Source organism: Euleptes europaea, chromosome 3 (genome assembly GCF_029931775.1).
Source record: "Euleptes europaea isolate rEulEur1 chromosome 3, rEulEur1.hap1, whole genome shotgun sequence".
NCBI classification, from domain to species: Eukaryota; Metazoa; Chordata; class Lepidosauria; order Squamata; family Sphaerodactylidae; genus Euleptes; species Euleptes europaea.
Window position 1 is genome coordinate 17,106,034 of NC_079314.1, and position 14,559 is coordinate 17,120,592.

Sequence of the window (14,559 nt, forward strand, 5' to 3'; positions counted from 1 at the left end):
GAACTGAGCCCAGCTTCACATACACACATGGAGGTTTCCCCTTTCCTTGGGAGCACCAAGCCAAGAGACCCAAGTGCAAAGCAGAACACCACAGCTACTTCTATCGACATGTTTCCCATTATGGCAGCTGCAAAAAGCCGCCATACTTATGCATACACTTCTATGAAATCATAAATGAGAAACCCAAACACAACAGGATTTGGGCAAGGTCTACTTGAGTACAACTCCAACCTGCAGGATATGCAGTTTTCACACTGCTTGCATTGTTGTGCACCCATGCAGTATCAGAAGGGAATAAATGCACCAAAGAGAAGAGGGAAAATATTAACTTTAGCCTCAGATTAGATCGCTATATATGGCAGATGTAACATTATCCCATAGCATAAGCAGAAGGTGATTCTCTGCCCCAATGCAAGCTTAGATTTGGATTTTTTGAAAGAAAATGGAATAAAGGTTTGGGAAGCCAGCGTGGTGCAGTGGTTAAAAGTGGCGGACTCTAATCTGGAGAACGGGATTTGATTCCCCACTCCTCCACATGAAGCCTGCTGGGTAACCTTGGGCCAGTCACAGTTCTCTCAGAACTCTCTCAGCCCATGCAGACGCAGGCAATGGCCAACCACCTCTGAATGTCTGTTGCCTTGAAAACACTATGGGGGGTCTCCATAAGTCAACTGCAACTTGATGGCAGACACACGCAGCCCAGGTAAAGAAGGCATGGGAGCCAGAATTCCAGTGGTACATCTGCCATATATAATGTTCTAGTCTAAGCTCTGTAAAGGGAGGTGGGGACATTCAAGGGGTTGACGATGAGAAATGGAGGGGGACATCTTCCTCTATTGATGAATGAATTTTTTCCTCTTCTGTAGCCATGGCAACGCGATTGCTGCTGCTCGGGACCTGGCTGGCACTTCTGTCTGGTGAGTTTGGCATTAAAGGGCATACAGTTTGACTAGGGTTGCCAACCTCCAGGTAGCAGCAGGAGATCTCCCACCATTACAACTGATCTCCAGCCAATAGAGATCAGTTCACCTGGAGGAAATGGCCACTTTGGCAATTGGACTCTACGGCATTGAAGTCCCTCCCCTCCCCAAGCCCCACCCTCCTCAGGCTCTGCCCCAAAAATCTACAGGTATTTTCAACGCGGAGCAGGCAACCTATTTGTAAGGGCCATTTCAAGAAGGAGGAATGCAGTGGGATCTCTTAAGAAGCAAAGTTATTTTCGAATCCCATGAAGATCCCCCATGAAAGAGGCTTTCTGTACTTGTTCCTATGGAGCAAGCAGGGAGGTTAATCTACTTGGAGAAATGGTTGCCTGCCCCTTGCAAACTTCTCTCCTGGACAGGAAAAGGCTTCCAGTATATAACACTAGTGAAAATTGTGGCTACCTGGCACAGATCCAAGTACACTATGAGCTGTTAAAGCTCATGCAGAAAAAATTAAAAGGCAACATAACAACGGCAGCTCTTGGCCCCATAAGGCTTCCTACCTCCAGGTGGGGCTTGGAGATCTTGCCATAATGTCAACTGATCTCCAGATGACAAAGATCAGTTCCCCTGGAGAAAATGGCTGCTTTGGAGGGAGGAGTCTATTGCATTATACCCTGCTGAGATCCTTCCCTTCACCAAACCCCACCTCTCCAGGCTCCACACCCAAATCTCCAAGAGTTTCTCAACCCAGAGCTGGCAACCCAACAAGTCAGCTACTCCCAGATGGCTCTGTTCAAAGTTCAGCATCCTGAAGCCAAAATAGACACAGCTCTTCCCCACTAGGGGTGTGCATTTCGATTTACTGAAGTAAAAAAACAAAACCTGAAAAATACCTTTTCGGTATTTTTAGGGTTTTTTTCTTTTTACCAGTGTGGGAAAAGGCGGCAATAAAGGGAGCCGAATAAGCGGATTCTCAATAATGGCGACATTTTTGGCATTATTTTGCTGCTTTGGTGCTATCGCAATTTTCCGCCTGCCTCCCCCTCCCTCCCCCTTACTTTCCTGCCTCTGAATCAATTCCATTTTCCAGATTTTTTTTTTTTTTTAAATCCAGGTTTGATAAACCCGAACCCAAAAAATATCTTTTTTTTTCTTTTTTTTTTTGCACAGCCCTATTTCCCACACCTCCCATTGAGTAGTTTAGGGTCACCAGTACAGTCGTAAAAAATTGCTCCAGGAAAGTGTACCAAGACAAATAATATAATGGGAGGAAACCCCATACAAAGGGAAGAGTTCATTGGCATTGGAAGTCGATCTTGAAAGTTGTGCCTTTACGCATTTTATCTATCTTGGGGTGTAAAGATTCCCCCCCAAACTTAAAATGATTCTCAGAGTTGTGACACAAGATGCGATGGACACTTTTTCATTCACAACACAAATGGGTCTGGATTTTTCCCTGGGGGCCTTCACAAATACGTACAGGGAGCTATTCTAGTTTGAATTCTGATTTCTGACACTGTGAAGAGAATGAGTGGGTTGGAGGGTAATGTTAAACCTCACCCTTGAAAGAGCAGGGAAACTGGGGACACCCACCCACAAGTGGCTATGGGGACAATTCCTAGGGTTGCTAGGTCTTTCTTCACAACCGGTGGAAGGTTTCTGGGGCTGAGCCTGAGGAAGGCGGGGTTTGGGGAGGGATTTCAGTGCCCTAGACTCCAGTTGCCAAAGAGGCCATTTTCTCCAGTTGGAGGTTGGCAACCCTAACAATTGCATATTGGAAATTGAGGCTGATGAACATGACCAGTTTTATAGAGAGTTGTCCATGGCAGAGAGTACAGAGATTAAGGATATAAGAGAACTTTAACGATGTTATTCCTAAACCTCCCAGAGAGCATTACGCTCGGCAAACGCCAACCTACTGGTTGTCCTCAGCCTGAGAAGTGTCCAGCTGTCCTCAATCAGGGCCCTGGCTAGGACTGCCAACCTCCATGTGGTGGTTGGAGATCTCCCGCTATTACAACTGATCTCCAGGCAATAGAAATCAGTTCCCCTGGAGAAAATGGTCGCCTTGGCAATTGGACTCTATGGCATTGAAGCCCCTCCCCTCTCGAAACCTTTCCCTCCTCAGACTCCACCCCCAAAATCTCAGGTATTTCCCAACCGGGAGCTGGCAACCCTAGCCCTTGCCCCGACCTGGTGGAACTCCCTCCTCCAGGGCCCTGCGGGATTTAACGCAGTTCAACAGAGCCTGTAAGACCAAAATGTTCCACCTGGCTAGAGTTGTGCAAAAGACCAAAATGTTCTGCCAGGCTAGAGTTGTGCAAAAGACCAAAATGTTCTGCCAAGCTAGAGTTGTGCAAAAAAAATTTTTTAGTGAATTTTGGGTTTTATGGGCCTGATTTTTTTCGATAAATCCATTATACGCCGAATACCCATGCCGGTAAATTTCGGTGTTTGGCTTATTTCCAGGTTTACCGAAAAATTCAGGTCCATTATAGTCTATGGGGTTATTTTTGAAGCTCCTGTGGGGGCATTTTTGGAGGTAGACTCCCCAAATTTACCATGTGGCTGAAAGGGACTCTCCTTAGACAGTCACCTAAGTTTAATGAAATTTGGGCCAGAGGGTCCAATTTTATGGGCCCACAAAGGGGCTGCCCCCATCCTCCATGCATTTGTGAGCCAAGCTGTCCATCAGTTTTCAGGTTCAGAAGTTCAGCGTTGCTGAGGACTGGCAGAAAGAGCTGATGGGCAGGCTGGCACCTCAAAGTCTGGGGTATGATTGGCAGGCTGGCGCCTTCATATCTGGGGTGCATAGCATGATGTCCATGCAAATTAGAGAAAATTTGCTTCCTTTGGGAGCCCGACAACAAGTTCATTTGAAACAGACACTTGTTCCAGATGTCATGCAGCACTCTACTGTTTCCCTCAGCAAACATATAAACCATAGATTTTTATTTATTTATTTATTTATTTATTTTTATATTTCTACCCCTCCCTCCCCCGGCAAAGCTGGGCTCAGGGCGGGTTACAACACCAAAATTTCCAATATAACAGTAGCAATAAAACATATAAACCATAGATTTTTATTTATTTATTTATTTATTTTTATATTTCTACCCCTCCCTCCCCCGGCAAAGCTGGGCTCAGGGCGGGTTACAACACCAAAATTTCCAATATAACAGTAGCAATAAAATATATAAACCCATAAAATCACAGAACAACCTGATTAATTTAAAAGATGGTCGCCGTATATAAGTGCATACTGTAGCCGGTAAGGCCAACCATATTATATGATCGGTTTGGCTATCCACCCTCAAATAGATCATAAACTGAGAGTGGGGAGTAGGGGAGTAGGGAGGCGAGCGCAGATCTTACTTAATCTCACCTGCGGCCCTCCTCAACCATAGGTCTGACGGAATAGCTCTGTCTTACAGGCCCTGCAAAACTCCTTCAGGTCCCGCAGGGTCCTGATGTTATTCGGCAGAGCATTCCACCAGGCCAGGGCCAGGACCGAAAAGGCCCTGGCCCTAATTGAGGACAGCTGCACATTTCTCGGGCCGGGGACCACCAACAGATTATTATCAGCAGAGCGTAATGCTCTTCGGGGGGTATACCAGATGACTTCCCTGCTGCTGTCACGCACACAATACATTAGCTCAACAAAAAATGACCTCAGCAATGTTCACATCAAATGGAGAAGCAGAAATGGGATAAAGTGGGGTGGGGGTAACAAGAAGCTCTCCCACAGCATTCCCATGCAGCACCAAGCAAACCATTTCAGATGAGTTTCCCCAATGTACTTCTGACTGTCTGTCGGATGCCAGCATGGTATAATGGTTAGGAGCAGTGGACTCTAATCCGTGGAACCGGGTTGGTTTCCCCCCTACTCCACATGAAGCCTGCCGGGCGACCCTGGGCTAGTCACAGTTCTCTCAAAACTCTCTCAGCCTCACCTACCTCACAAGGTGTCTGTAGTGGGGAGAGGAAGGGAAGGAGATTGTATGCCACTTTGATTCTCCTTTAAAAAGGTAGAGAAAATCGGGGTATAAAAACCAACTCTTCTTCTTTTTCTTCCTCTTCATATCGTGCAGTTTGGCCCATCCAGAGTTTGGGTTAGCAGGAAGACCGAAGTAACTCCAGATGAAAAATGTGTCTTGGAGTCTTCTTGGGATCTTCTTGTATCAAAAAATGCCTCCAGAACATTGCTATAGATCAAGGGTACCCAACATGGTCCCCATACATGCCATAGTGCCCTCTGACTCATTTGCTGGCACCCACCAAGTGTTTCTAGGAAGTAGATGGGACCAGGTAGGGCTTTTGCCCAGCACGGCTTCTTATTGACTATTGGAGATTTGATTGGCTGGGCAGATTTTTTAAAAATGTTGCTGCCACCACAGCACAAGGATCTACACTGTATTATTAAAGTTAAGCTGTGGCGATCATTTTGTGGCTGGCTCCAAATCCTGCCGCAACCATTTTGTGGCAGCCATTTTGTTCCTGCGCCCACCATGCCATGTCAGAGTTCCAAATGTGCCCGCTAGCTCAAAAAGCTTGGGGATCCCTGCTACAGATTCATAGAAGGTCATTGTCATGGTTGCTGTATAGTTTTCTGTCCCTTTCATAATCTTTCTTTTCTTCTTTCAGGCCTGTGTACTGCCAGTTCGCGAGGAAAGGAATTTGTCACCGTGTTCATGCACAACACCTGGCCAAGCCAACCCGACCCTAAATTTGAGCTGCTTATCACCGGTTATCATCCTGCAACCACGGTCACCGTGACTGTGAACAAGTCCACCTTCCGCAAAACTATTTCTGTCAATCGGGGACAAACCATGACAGTTGAGCTCCCAACCTCTGTCGAGATGGAAGGGACAGACATCCTAGATAAGGCGGTGTTGGTCCAAGCAGACAAAGATATCTCCACCTTCTCTTTCAGCTCCAGGAGAGCCTCAAGTGGGGCCACCATAGTGCATCCCGTCCAACATTTGGGCACACTGTATTATGTGATAACCCCGGTGGGTGCATTGACCAACACTTTCAAGGAATTCACAGTTGTTACTTATCAAGCTCCTGCTAGAGTAGATATTCACTTAAAGGGGGCTGTGGTATTCAGAGGAAAGGTTTATTCTGCTGGAAGCAACCTTGTTACCAACCTCCAGGCCTTCCAAGCAATCCAGCTGCAAAGCTCGGTTGACCTGTCCGGTACCAGGGTCGAATCCACAGAACCCGTGGCAGTCTTGAGCGGGCACAGCTGTGCTGTCCAAAACACAGGCTGCGACCACGTTGTCGAGCAGCTACTGCCCGTTCCGAGCTGGGGGACTGCGTTCATAGTCCCCCCGCTGTCCTTCCAAAACAGATTCGACATCACCTATGTCGTTGCTTCCCAAAAAACCTGCATCAAATACCATTCTGGGGCCACAGAAACCACCCGTAATGTGATTGCCGGACAGGTTATCCAGTTGGAAGTGCACCCCTCTCGGCCACTTTACATCACTGCCGATGTTGGAATCCAGGTTCTGTTCTTCTTCACTGGTGCCGCAGTAGCAAACGGAGCCTACGACCCATTCCTCATTAATATTCCAGCTGTAACAAGCTACTGCAGGTTGTATCACATTGATGGGATGAAGACCTTTGATAATTACGCCGTCATCATAGCCAAAACCTCAGAATCCAATGGGATCACATTAGATAAGAGAGCCATTGCAAACATCCAGTGGAAGCCAATCCCCGGCACACAATATTCTTGGGCTCAATCCAGCCTGGGCACCGAAACTAAAGCCTCTCTCCTAGAGCATGCCAGCACTCCTTTTGGGCTCCTCATTGCTGGAGGTTCACGCTATAATGGTTATGGCTCTGTGGCCCTTTGTGCCTGTGGTAAGTATATTCTCTTTTAGTTAAGCTTTCATGCAGACAGTGAACAATTAAACTATTGGCACATGGCTTTTCGTCTCCCTAAAATCTGCAGAGCCCCGTGGTGCAGAGTGGTAAGCTGCAGTGCTGCAGTCCCAGGCTCTGCTCACGACTTGAGTTCGATCCCAACGGAAGTTGGTTTCAGGTAGCCGGTCCAAGGTTGACTCAGCCCTCCATCCTTCCGAGGTCGGTAAAACGAGGACCCAGCTTGCTGGGGATAAAGGGAAGATGACTGGGGAAGGCAATGGCAAACCACCCCGTAAACAAAGTCTGCCTAGTAAACGTCGGGATGTGATGTCACCCCATGGGTCAGGAATGACCTGGTACTTGCACAGGGGACCTTTACCTTTTTAAAATCTGCAGATAGGAGTAGGGTTGCCAGGTCCCTCTTCACCACTGGTGGGAGGTTTTTGGGGCAGGGCCTGAGGAGGGTGGGGTTTGGGAAGGGGAGGGACTTCAATGCCGTACAGTCCAATTGCCAAAGCGGCCATTTTCTCCAGGTGAACTGATCTTTATCGGCTGGAGATCAGTTGTAAAAGCAGGAGATCTCCAGCTAGTACCTGGAGGCTGATTGCAAGAAACAGCACCCAAAAAATCAATGTCATTGATTTGATACACTGAATTGTATGCCAGGATCGAAATACGGGGTTTGCACATCTGTGTATATCCCCCGTTGAATTATTGTAGGTGTTTGGTCTTTGTATTTCTTTGGTTTGTTTTGTGTTTTGTGGTTTGTTTAGTAGTATATACTGGGGTCACCATAGATCAGTTGGAACTTGACGGCATCTAAGTATGTTAAAGATGCAGATAAACCTTGGGGCTTGCTGATAGTCTATAAAGCAGCCCTTCCACTCATCTGTATACCTTTCTGGCTCATGGCAGTAGACTTTGAAAATTAAGGTTCCAGACAACACCCTTGAGTATCTGCAGAGGGACTCCAGGGATATTAATGATAACCTTGCCAGACCATGGTGAGCCATAGTTCTACCATTTAGTTGTAAATACTGACCGTAGTGGAACTGCAGTTTCTATGTCTGTATAATCCTTCCTCTGTGCCTCATTCCACCTTCCCTTTCTCACATATTTCCTTATTGACACATGCAGCACCTATTCATAATATTCACATACAATAGTCAGAGGTACATATTGCTCACATGTGCTGTTTGCATACCACATGCCTAGGGTTGCCAACCTCCAGGTGGTAGCTTGAGATCTCCCGCTATTACAACTGATCTCCAGCTGACAGAGATCAGTTCTCCTGGAGAAAATGGCTGCTTTGGCAATTGGACTCTATGGCATTGAAGTCCCTCCCTTCCCCAAACCTCGCCCTCCTCAGGCTCCCCCCCAAAAATCCCCAGGTATTTCCCAACCCAGAGTGGCAACCCTACAAATTTCTCATCCATGCAGCTATCCATACACAGTCCCTCAGCTGACCAACACAGCGGTGAAGGTACCTCTCTTCTTTGCTATACCCCTTCCCACACAGCACACAGCCCCACCTTGTGCTTGAACTACATCCACAGATATACCTTTTTTTTTAAGTCCAGAGCAAAATGCAGAATATTTACTCCATAAAACCTCAGCAACTGACAGAATGGCTAAGAACAACTCATGCCAAGCGCCTCTTTCACTGCCCATGTGTTTGATCCAATCCGCTTTCCTACTGCTGAAAAGGGGAGCAGGGCTTCCCCTTTGATTACCCAAAAGGATGTACAGAGGATCATGGGACCTCTAGGGAGAAAAAACCATGTGGGATGGGGGCCATAGTAAAAAAGGGGAACTGGACAAATTTGAGAGAAAATTTCAGCTGGATCCAACCCAACGACTACTACAGTTGCTCGCTCTGGGTTAGGAAATACCTGGAGATTCTGGGGGTGGAGCCTGAGGAGGGTGGAGTTTGGGGAGGGGAAGGACCTCAGCATGGTATAATTCCATAGAGTCCACCTTCCAAAGCAGCCATTTTCTCCAGGTGAACTGAGCTCTGTTGCCTGGAGATCAGTTGTAATAGCAGGAGATCTCCAGATCTCCAGGAGGTTGGCAACCCTAATGACTACAGAGGTTCCAAACTCTGCATTCTGCATTTCTCTCTTAATTTTCTTTTCTTTTTCATTTGTTTTTAGAGTCAATTGGCAAAGCCACTTTTGCAAATCCACAAGTCTAGCTTAGCTTTGGCAAGCTAAAGCTTAGCTTTAGCTCAGCTTTATCAAAGCTGCTAGCCACCAAAGCATTTGTGGCCTCAGAAAAGAAAATGACTTGTCACTACACTAACCAGGCCAGTGGCTGTTTGCAAGGCTGTTTTAACTTGAAACCTCAGTCATCTCTCCACAAATAGCGTAAGGCATACTAAAAGATACTCCAACACTGCCTTTCACTTCACAAGTACTTACATAGTCTAGTGTAGTTTAAAATGCCTCGTGTTTACTCTGACTACCTTCCACTGGTTACCAACATTGCTTGATTTGACAATGTTGTGGGACTCTTCTAGGCAAACCACTACCCAGCTGCAGTTCAATCCAATGCAGAAAAGAGGAGAAATGTGAGATTATCGATGGAAAGCCAGTCTGTGTGCCAAAGTCTGAATCAACCTGCTGGGCACAGGGAGACCCTCACTATCACACCTTTGATGGGAAGAACTTTGACTTCATGGGCACCTGTACCTACACCATTGCCAAGACTTGTGGGTCAGACACTTCTCTTCCTTCCTTCAGTGTTGAGGCCAAGAATGAGAACAGGGGCAATACTCGTGTTTCCTATGTTGGTTATGTGGCCGTCGAGGTCTACAACAACACCATTTTGGTTTCCAGAAATGAAATTGGATTTGTTAAGGTAAGGTTGAAAGATAAATAGTCTTCTCTTTCCCCAAAAATAGTTTTGTGTATAGCTGCTGCCCTTGCTTCTGTCTCATTGGCATGTGGCGATGGTTTCTGTCACTCTGCGTTGACAATGACCCTACCATTCTGAAGCTTCAGGTTGAAAATTGCTGCCCCCAAGCTTCCCAAATCTTAGGGCTTGACCCGATGCTTCAGGTTTCAGACTTGTTTTCATGGTCTCTAAGCCAAGAGGGCAACATTTCTGAGTGAGGAGCCAGAAGCAAGGTGGAAGGCCATCTTTCTTATTCTTTACAGTAGTAAATACATACATGGATTATCCTAAGAGTTCCACAAATTATCTTAGCTTGATATATTTGTATTGCCTCCAACTTCCTTGTCCATGAAGCTCCCCCCATACATTGCCCAACTCTACTGTCTACCACGTATAGATATTGGCTCCTTCCCTACTGAGGTGCAACCCTTGAGCTTTTATGCTCCAGCTCCTGTCTCGAGATCTGAACTTTCTAGATCACTGAAAACCTTAGGTATCCCATACTCCTTAGGTGTGTTTAGAAGAAGCTGAAAACTCTAAAACCTGGTTGCTTGGTCTCCATTTATCCCAGTCTCTTATTCTGGACCATCCATATTCTATGGAACAAAATGGGAATCTATAAAATTGGGCATACCACCAGCTCTTGTGATTCATTGTGGGGGGAGGGTTGGAGGGAGGGCTAGCAGTGTAGAATTAAGCCCTCTGTGAACTAACCTGAATTTTGGAGGGGTTGCAGCCCAATTTGAAAGGGGGTTAAATGACTTAAATTTGCCTTCAGCGTTCCCTCAGTACTACGTCTTATCTTTATTATGCTACAAATGTTTAGTCTACAAAAAGTCCCTACTCTAAATCCAAATCCTCCAGTAGAGTATATGATGACTTTCTGGAAGAAAAACATTCAACTTCTGCTGCTTCTTACATCCGGCTTATCTTGCAGGTGAATAACCAGCGTTCTCGGCTGCCCATCTCCTTGCATGATGGGAAACTGCGCATCTATCAGAGTGGGAATTCTGTCATTATTCAGACAGACTTCTCCTTGAGGGTCTCTTATGACTGGAACAGCTACCTGGTGGTGAAGATCTCCAGCAGCTTTTCAGAGAGTATATGCGGCCTGTGTGGTAACTACAATGGAAATCCGAATGATGACTTCCAGACCCCTAATGGGGTCTTGGTTCCAACCCCTGTAGAGTTTGGGCGAAGCTGGAAGGTGGAGGATGGGGACAGGTTCTGCTGGGATGACTGCCATGGGGAATGCAAAAGCTGCCCACCACAGACGGCCAACAAGTACAAAGCTGAGCCATTTTGTGGCTGGATCAGCAAAGGAACAGGGGGGCCCTTCGTCCAGTGCCATTCTGTCGTCGACCCCAGTATCTTTCTGGACAACTGTGTCTACGACCTTTGCTTGAATGATGGCTTCAAGGATGTTCTATGTGAAGCACTAAAGAACTATGCAGACACCTGCCAAAAAGCAGGAGTGACCATCTCTGACTGGAGGACACCCACTGGTTGCTGTGAGTATCCCAGAGTGCCATAGAGAAGGGTTGTTTCAGAGTTAAGGATAGCCAGGGTGGGGGATAGTTAGGGTTGCCAGCTCCGGGTTGGGAAATACTTGGATATTTTGGGGGCCGAGCCTGAGGAGGGCAGGGTTTGGAGAGGGGAGGGATTTCAATGCCATGGAGTCCAATTGCCAATGCTGCCATTCTCTCCAGGAGAACTGATCTCTTTTGGCTGCAGATCAGTTGTAATAGCGGGAGATCTCCAGCTAGCACCTGGAGGTTGGCAACCCTAGGGATAGTGATAGGAAATTATTACTTTATTTATTACTTTATTTATTGCCTTGCCTTTCCACCTTCATGAAGGCATCAAGGCAGCTCACAAATTAAAACATGCATAATAAGATAACATTCTAGGAACCATGATGACCAAGAAAAAATAATTAAAGGCTTTAAAACCAAAGCTAAAATATATACAAAAACATAAAAACAACAATTAAAAATATGGGTCAGCAAGATGGGGATCCCTGGTTCCACCCTACATACCATCAAATGCATAATGTAGATGATGACAACAATGATGGTTTTCATTTATGGTCCACCATTCTCACTGGGATCCAAGGCAGAAATAGGAAAGGCATTTCATCTTTTGTAGCTTTGGCCATATGGCCTCCATACCGATTGTAGCACAGAAGCTGAGTTCTTGAGAATAAAAATCCGCTTTTGTGGTTAAGATGATTACTAGTTCTTAGTATCATAGAGAAACATTTTAAATCTTCTCCAGTAATGGGTTGGCAGAGAGAGAGAGAGAACTTCTTTGCATGTCTACCTAGCGTTTCTATGGGTGTTTTTTTCCCCAAACAGAATTTTCTATTTGCCTAGAACTTGATGATTTCAGCTTTTTCCTTCTCCCTGAAGGAAAATTGTGAGATAGGAAGCAATATGCTGCCTCTCCAGAGACTTGCTTAAGGTGACTTGCCAGGCTAAAAACAATACAGCAGTAAACCCCATAAAAACAAAGCACAAAAATTCATAATGTTAAAAATTATAAAATATAAAAATCATAAAAATCAAACCATTAAAGCATAATCAAATGAACATTAAAGGTTCTAATTTAGAACCAGCAATAAAGCAAATAAAGAACCAGCTAGAGATCTAAATACAGAAAAAAACATAATTAACTATCTCTGGTTAATCTTTTAGCTCAGCCCTGTAATCACTAAAGGTAGAAAGCCACCCACTTTGAGCCTCAGTCCTGTATTTGCAACACGGGGAAAGCAGTACCCAACTCCTTTGCAGGGTTCTTAAGTACTTTTGAGTACAGGTTCATCCAAAATCGACTAATAATTAAATAAATAACTCATACTAATAATTAAAAACTGCAAATGAGATTAAATACCAAAATTGCATGGGGCGGTGACACTATGCTGGTATAATTTTTCTTTATAAATAGCAACAAAGGGAAGCTTTGGCTGGGGCTATTGCTCATGAGAAATGAGACATTTAACTTTCCTTCCCACGATGCTATTTTCCTGACCTCAAGCGATTGGCCCAGAACTGGTGTGGGTTCTGTTTTGGGGAAACATACCATAAAGCCATCCTCAATCAAGTGGGAAAATAGTGGCTCCTTAGCTCCATTTGAGATAGGTAAAAGAGCAGAGGGGGTGTTTAACCCCCCACCCCCATGCTGAACTCTGGTACAAGTGAAGACATCCAGTGGCTTTTGTTTATGAAGGGGAAATGCTCTGAAGATCCAATCAAATGTTCTTCTGGCATCTTGTCTGGTACAGCCCTATTACAGTGGAACAGCAGAACAAAGGATGTCCTAGAGTAGGGGAGTACTATTTATTACCTTGGTGTCACTCCAATATTTCTAACAGCACGGGTTGGTTTCCTCATTTGATCCACACAATACTTTCGAAAATATGTTAGGCCAAGAAAACCCATACCCTAATCTGGATGGCCCAGGTTAGCCCAATCTTGTCATATTTTGGAAGCTAAGCAGGGTTGTCCCTGGTTAGTACTTGAATGGGAAACAGCTAGAGTTGCCAACCTCCAGGTACTAGTTGGAAATCTCGTGCTATTACAAAAGATCTCCAGCCGATAGAGATCAGTTCCCCTGGAGAAAATGGCTGCTTTGGCAATGGGACTCTATGGCATTGAAGTCCCTCCCCTCCCCAAACCCCGCCTTCCTCAGGCTCCGCCCCAAAAACCTCCCGCCAGTGGTGAAGAGGGACTTGGCAGCCCTAGAGACCACCAAGAAAGTCCAGGGTTGCTACTCAGAGGCAGGCAATGACAAGCCACCTCTCTTCGTCTCTTGCTGTGTAAACCCTATGGGGTTGCCCTAAGTTGGCTGTGGCTTGAAGGCACTTTTCACCGCCATCAAGAGAAACCATGTCCTTTTATCTTGTCTCTCTGACAGCTTTGCCCTGCCCTGCAAACAGCCAATATAAGGCTTGTGGGTCCGCATGTCCCGCCACCTGCAACGACCAAGCTGCTCCCACCAACTGTTCCTCGTTGCCTTGCGTGGAGACCTGCCAGTGCAACGAGGGCTTCGTGTTGGACGCCGGGAAATGCATCTCCCAGTCTGCCTGTGGCTGTGTTTTTGAGGGGAAACTCTTCGCCCCCAATGAGCAGTTCTGGGGAGACGGCACCTGCACCCGACGTTGTGTCTGTGACCCTCAGTCCAGACAAGTGATCTGCCAGGTGTCCAACTGCCGGAGCGGAGAGCAATGCCAGGTGGAGAATGGCATCCAGAACTGCTACCCTACCAGTTATGCCACCTGCTCAGCTTCAGGGGACCCTCACTACATCAGCTTTGATGGCCTAAGGTTTGACTTCCAGGGCACCTGCGTCTATCAGTTCACCGGGCTTTGTGAGAACAGACAGGACCTGGTGAACTTCCAGGTGGTTGTCCAAAACGACCACCGAGGTAGCCAATCGGTGTCCTTCACCCGCGTTGTGGAGATCAGTGTTTACGACACAGTGATAGTGATCAGCAGAGAAAACCCTGCCAAAGTCATGGTGAGTTTTATGAGAGATTCGTTCCGTTTGAACGGCTGGTTGTTTTTCCATTTCGTTGGAGCGTCTCTCCCTTCCGTTCAGACTCCAGTCACCATTTATCAACGGCAAGATGTCATGAAGCTAGAGACAGACGGATAAAGCCTTTTATTTGGGAATCTGTTTGTGGATTTGATAATATGAAGGTTCTTTTAGAAGGGGTGGATTTTAATACTACATTGGCAGTGGCCAAGTTTTTTTCCCCCTCGGTTAATCAAGATTTTTAAAAATACTAATTTTCTTATGGGTTATCTAGATCAAAGCTTCTTAAACCGTGGGTCGCGACAGTAACTGAATGTTGGGGTGGCAAA

The 14,559-nt window shown here is 46.1% G+C and overlaps 1 protein-coding gene across 1 annotated transcript in view; it reads left to right on the forward strand.

The window, feature by feature from the left end:
- Positions 1-868: 868 nt before the first annotated feature.
- LOC130474705 (IgGFc-binding protein-like) overlaps positions 869-14,559 on the forward strand; it is a 44,072-nt gene continuing 30,381 nt past the window's right edge. Inside the window, exons 1-5 of the mRNA XM_056846402.1 lie at positions 869-917; positions 5,571-6,797; positions 9,319-9,659; positions 10,633-11,206; positions 13,611-14,212. Coding sequence (XP_056702380.1) covers positions 869-917; positions 5,571-6,797; positions 9,319-9,659; positions 10,633-11,206; positions 13,611-14,212 — 2,793 coding nt within the window. The remainder of the gene's footprint in view (positions 918-5,570; positions 6,798-9,318; positions 9,660-10,632; positions 11,207-13,610; positions 14,213-14,559) is intronic.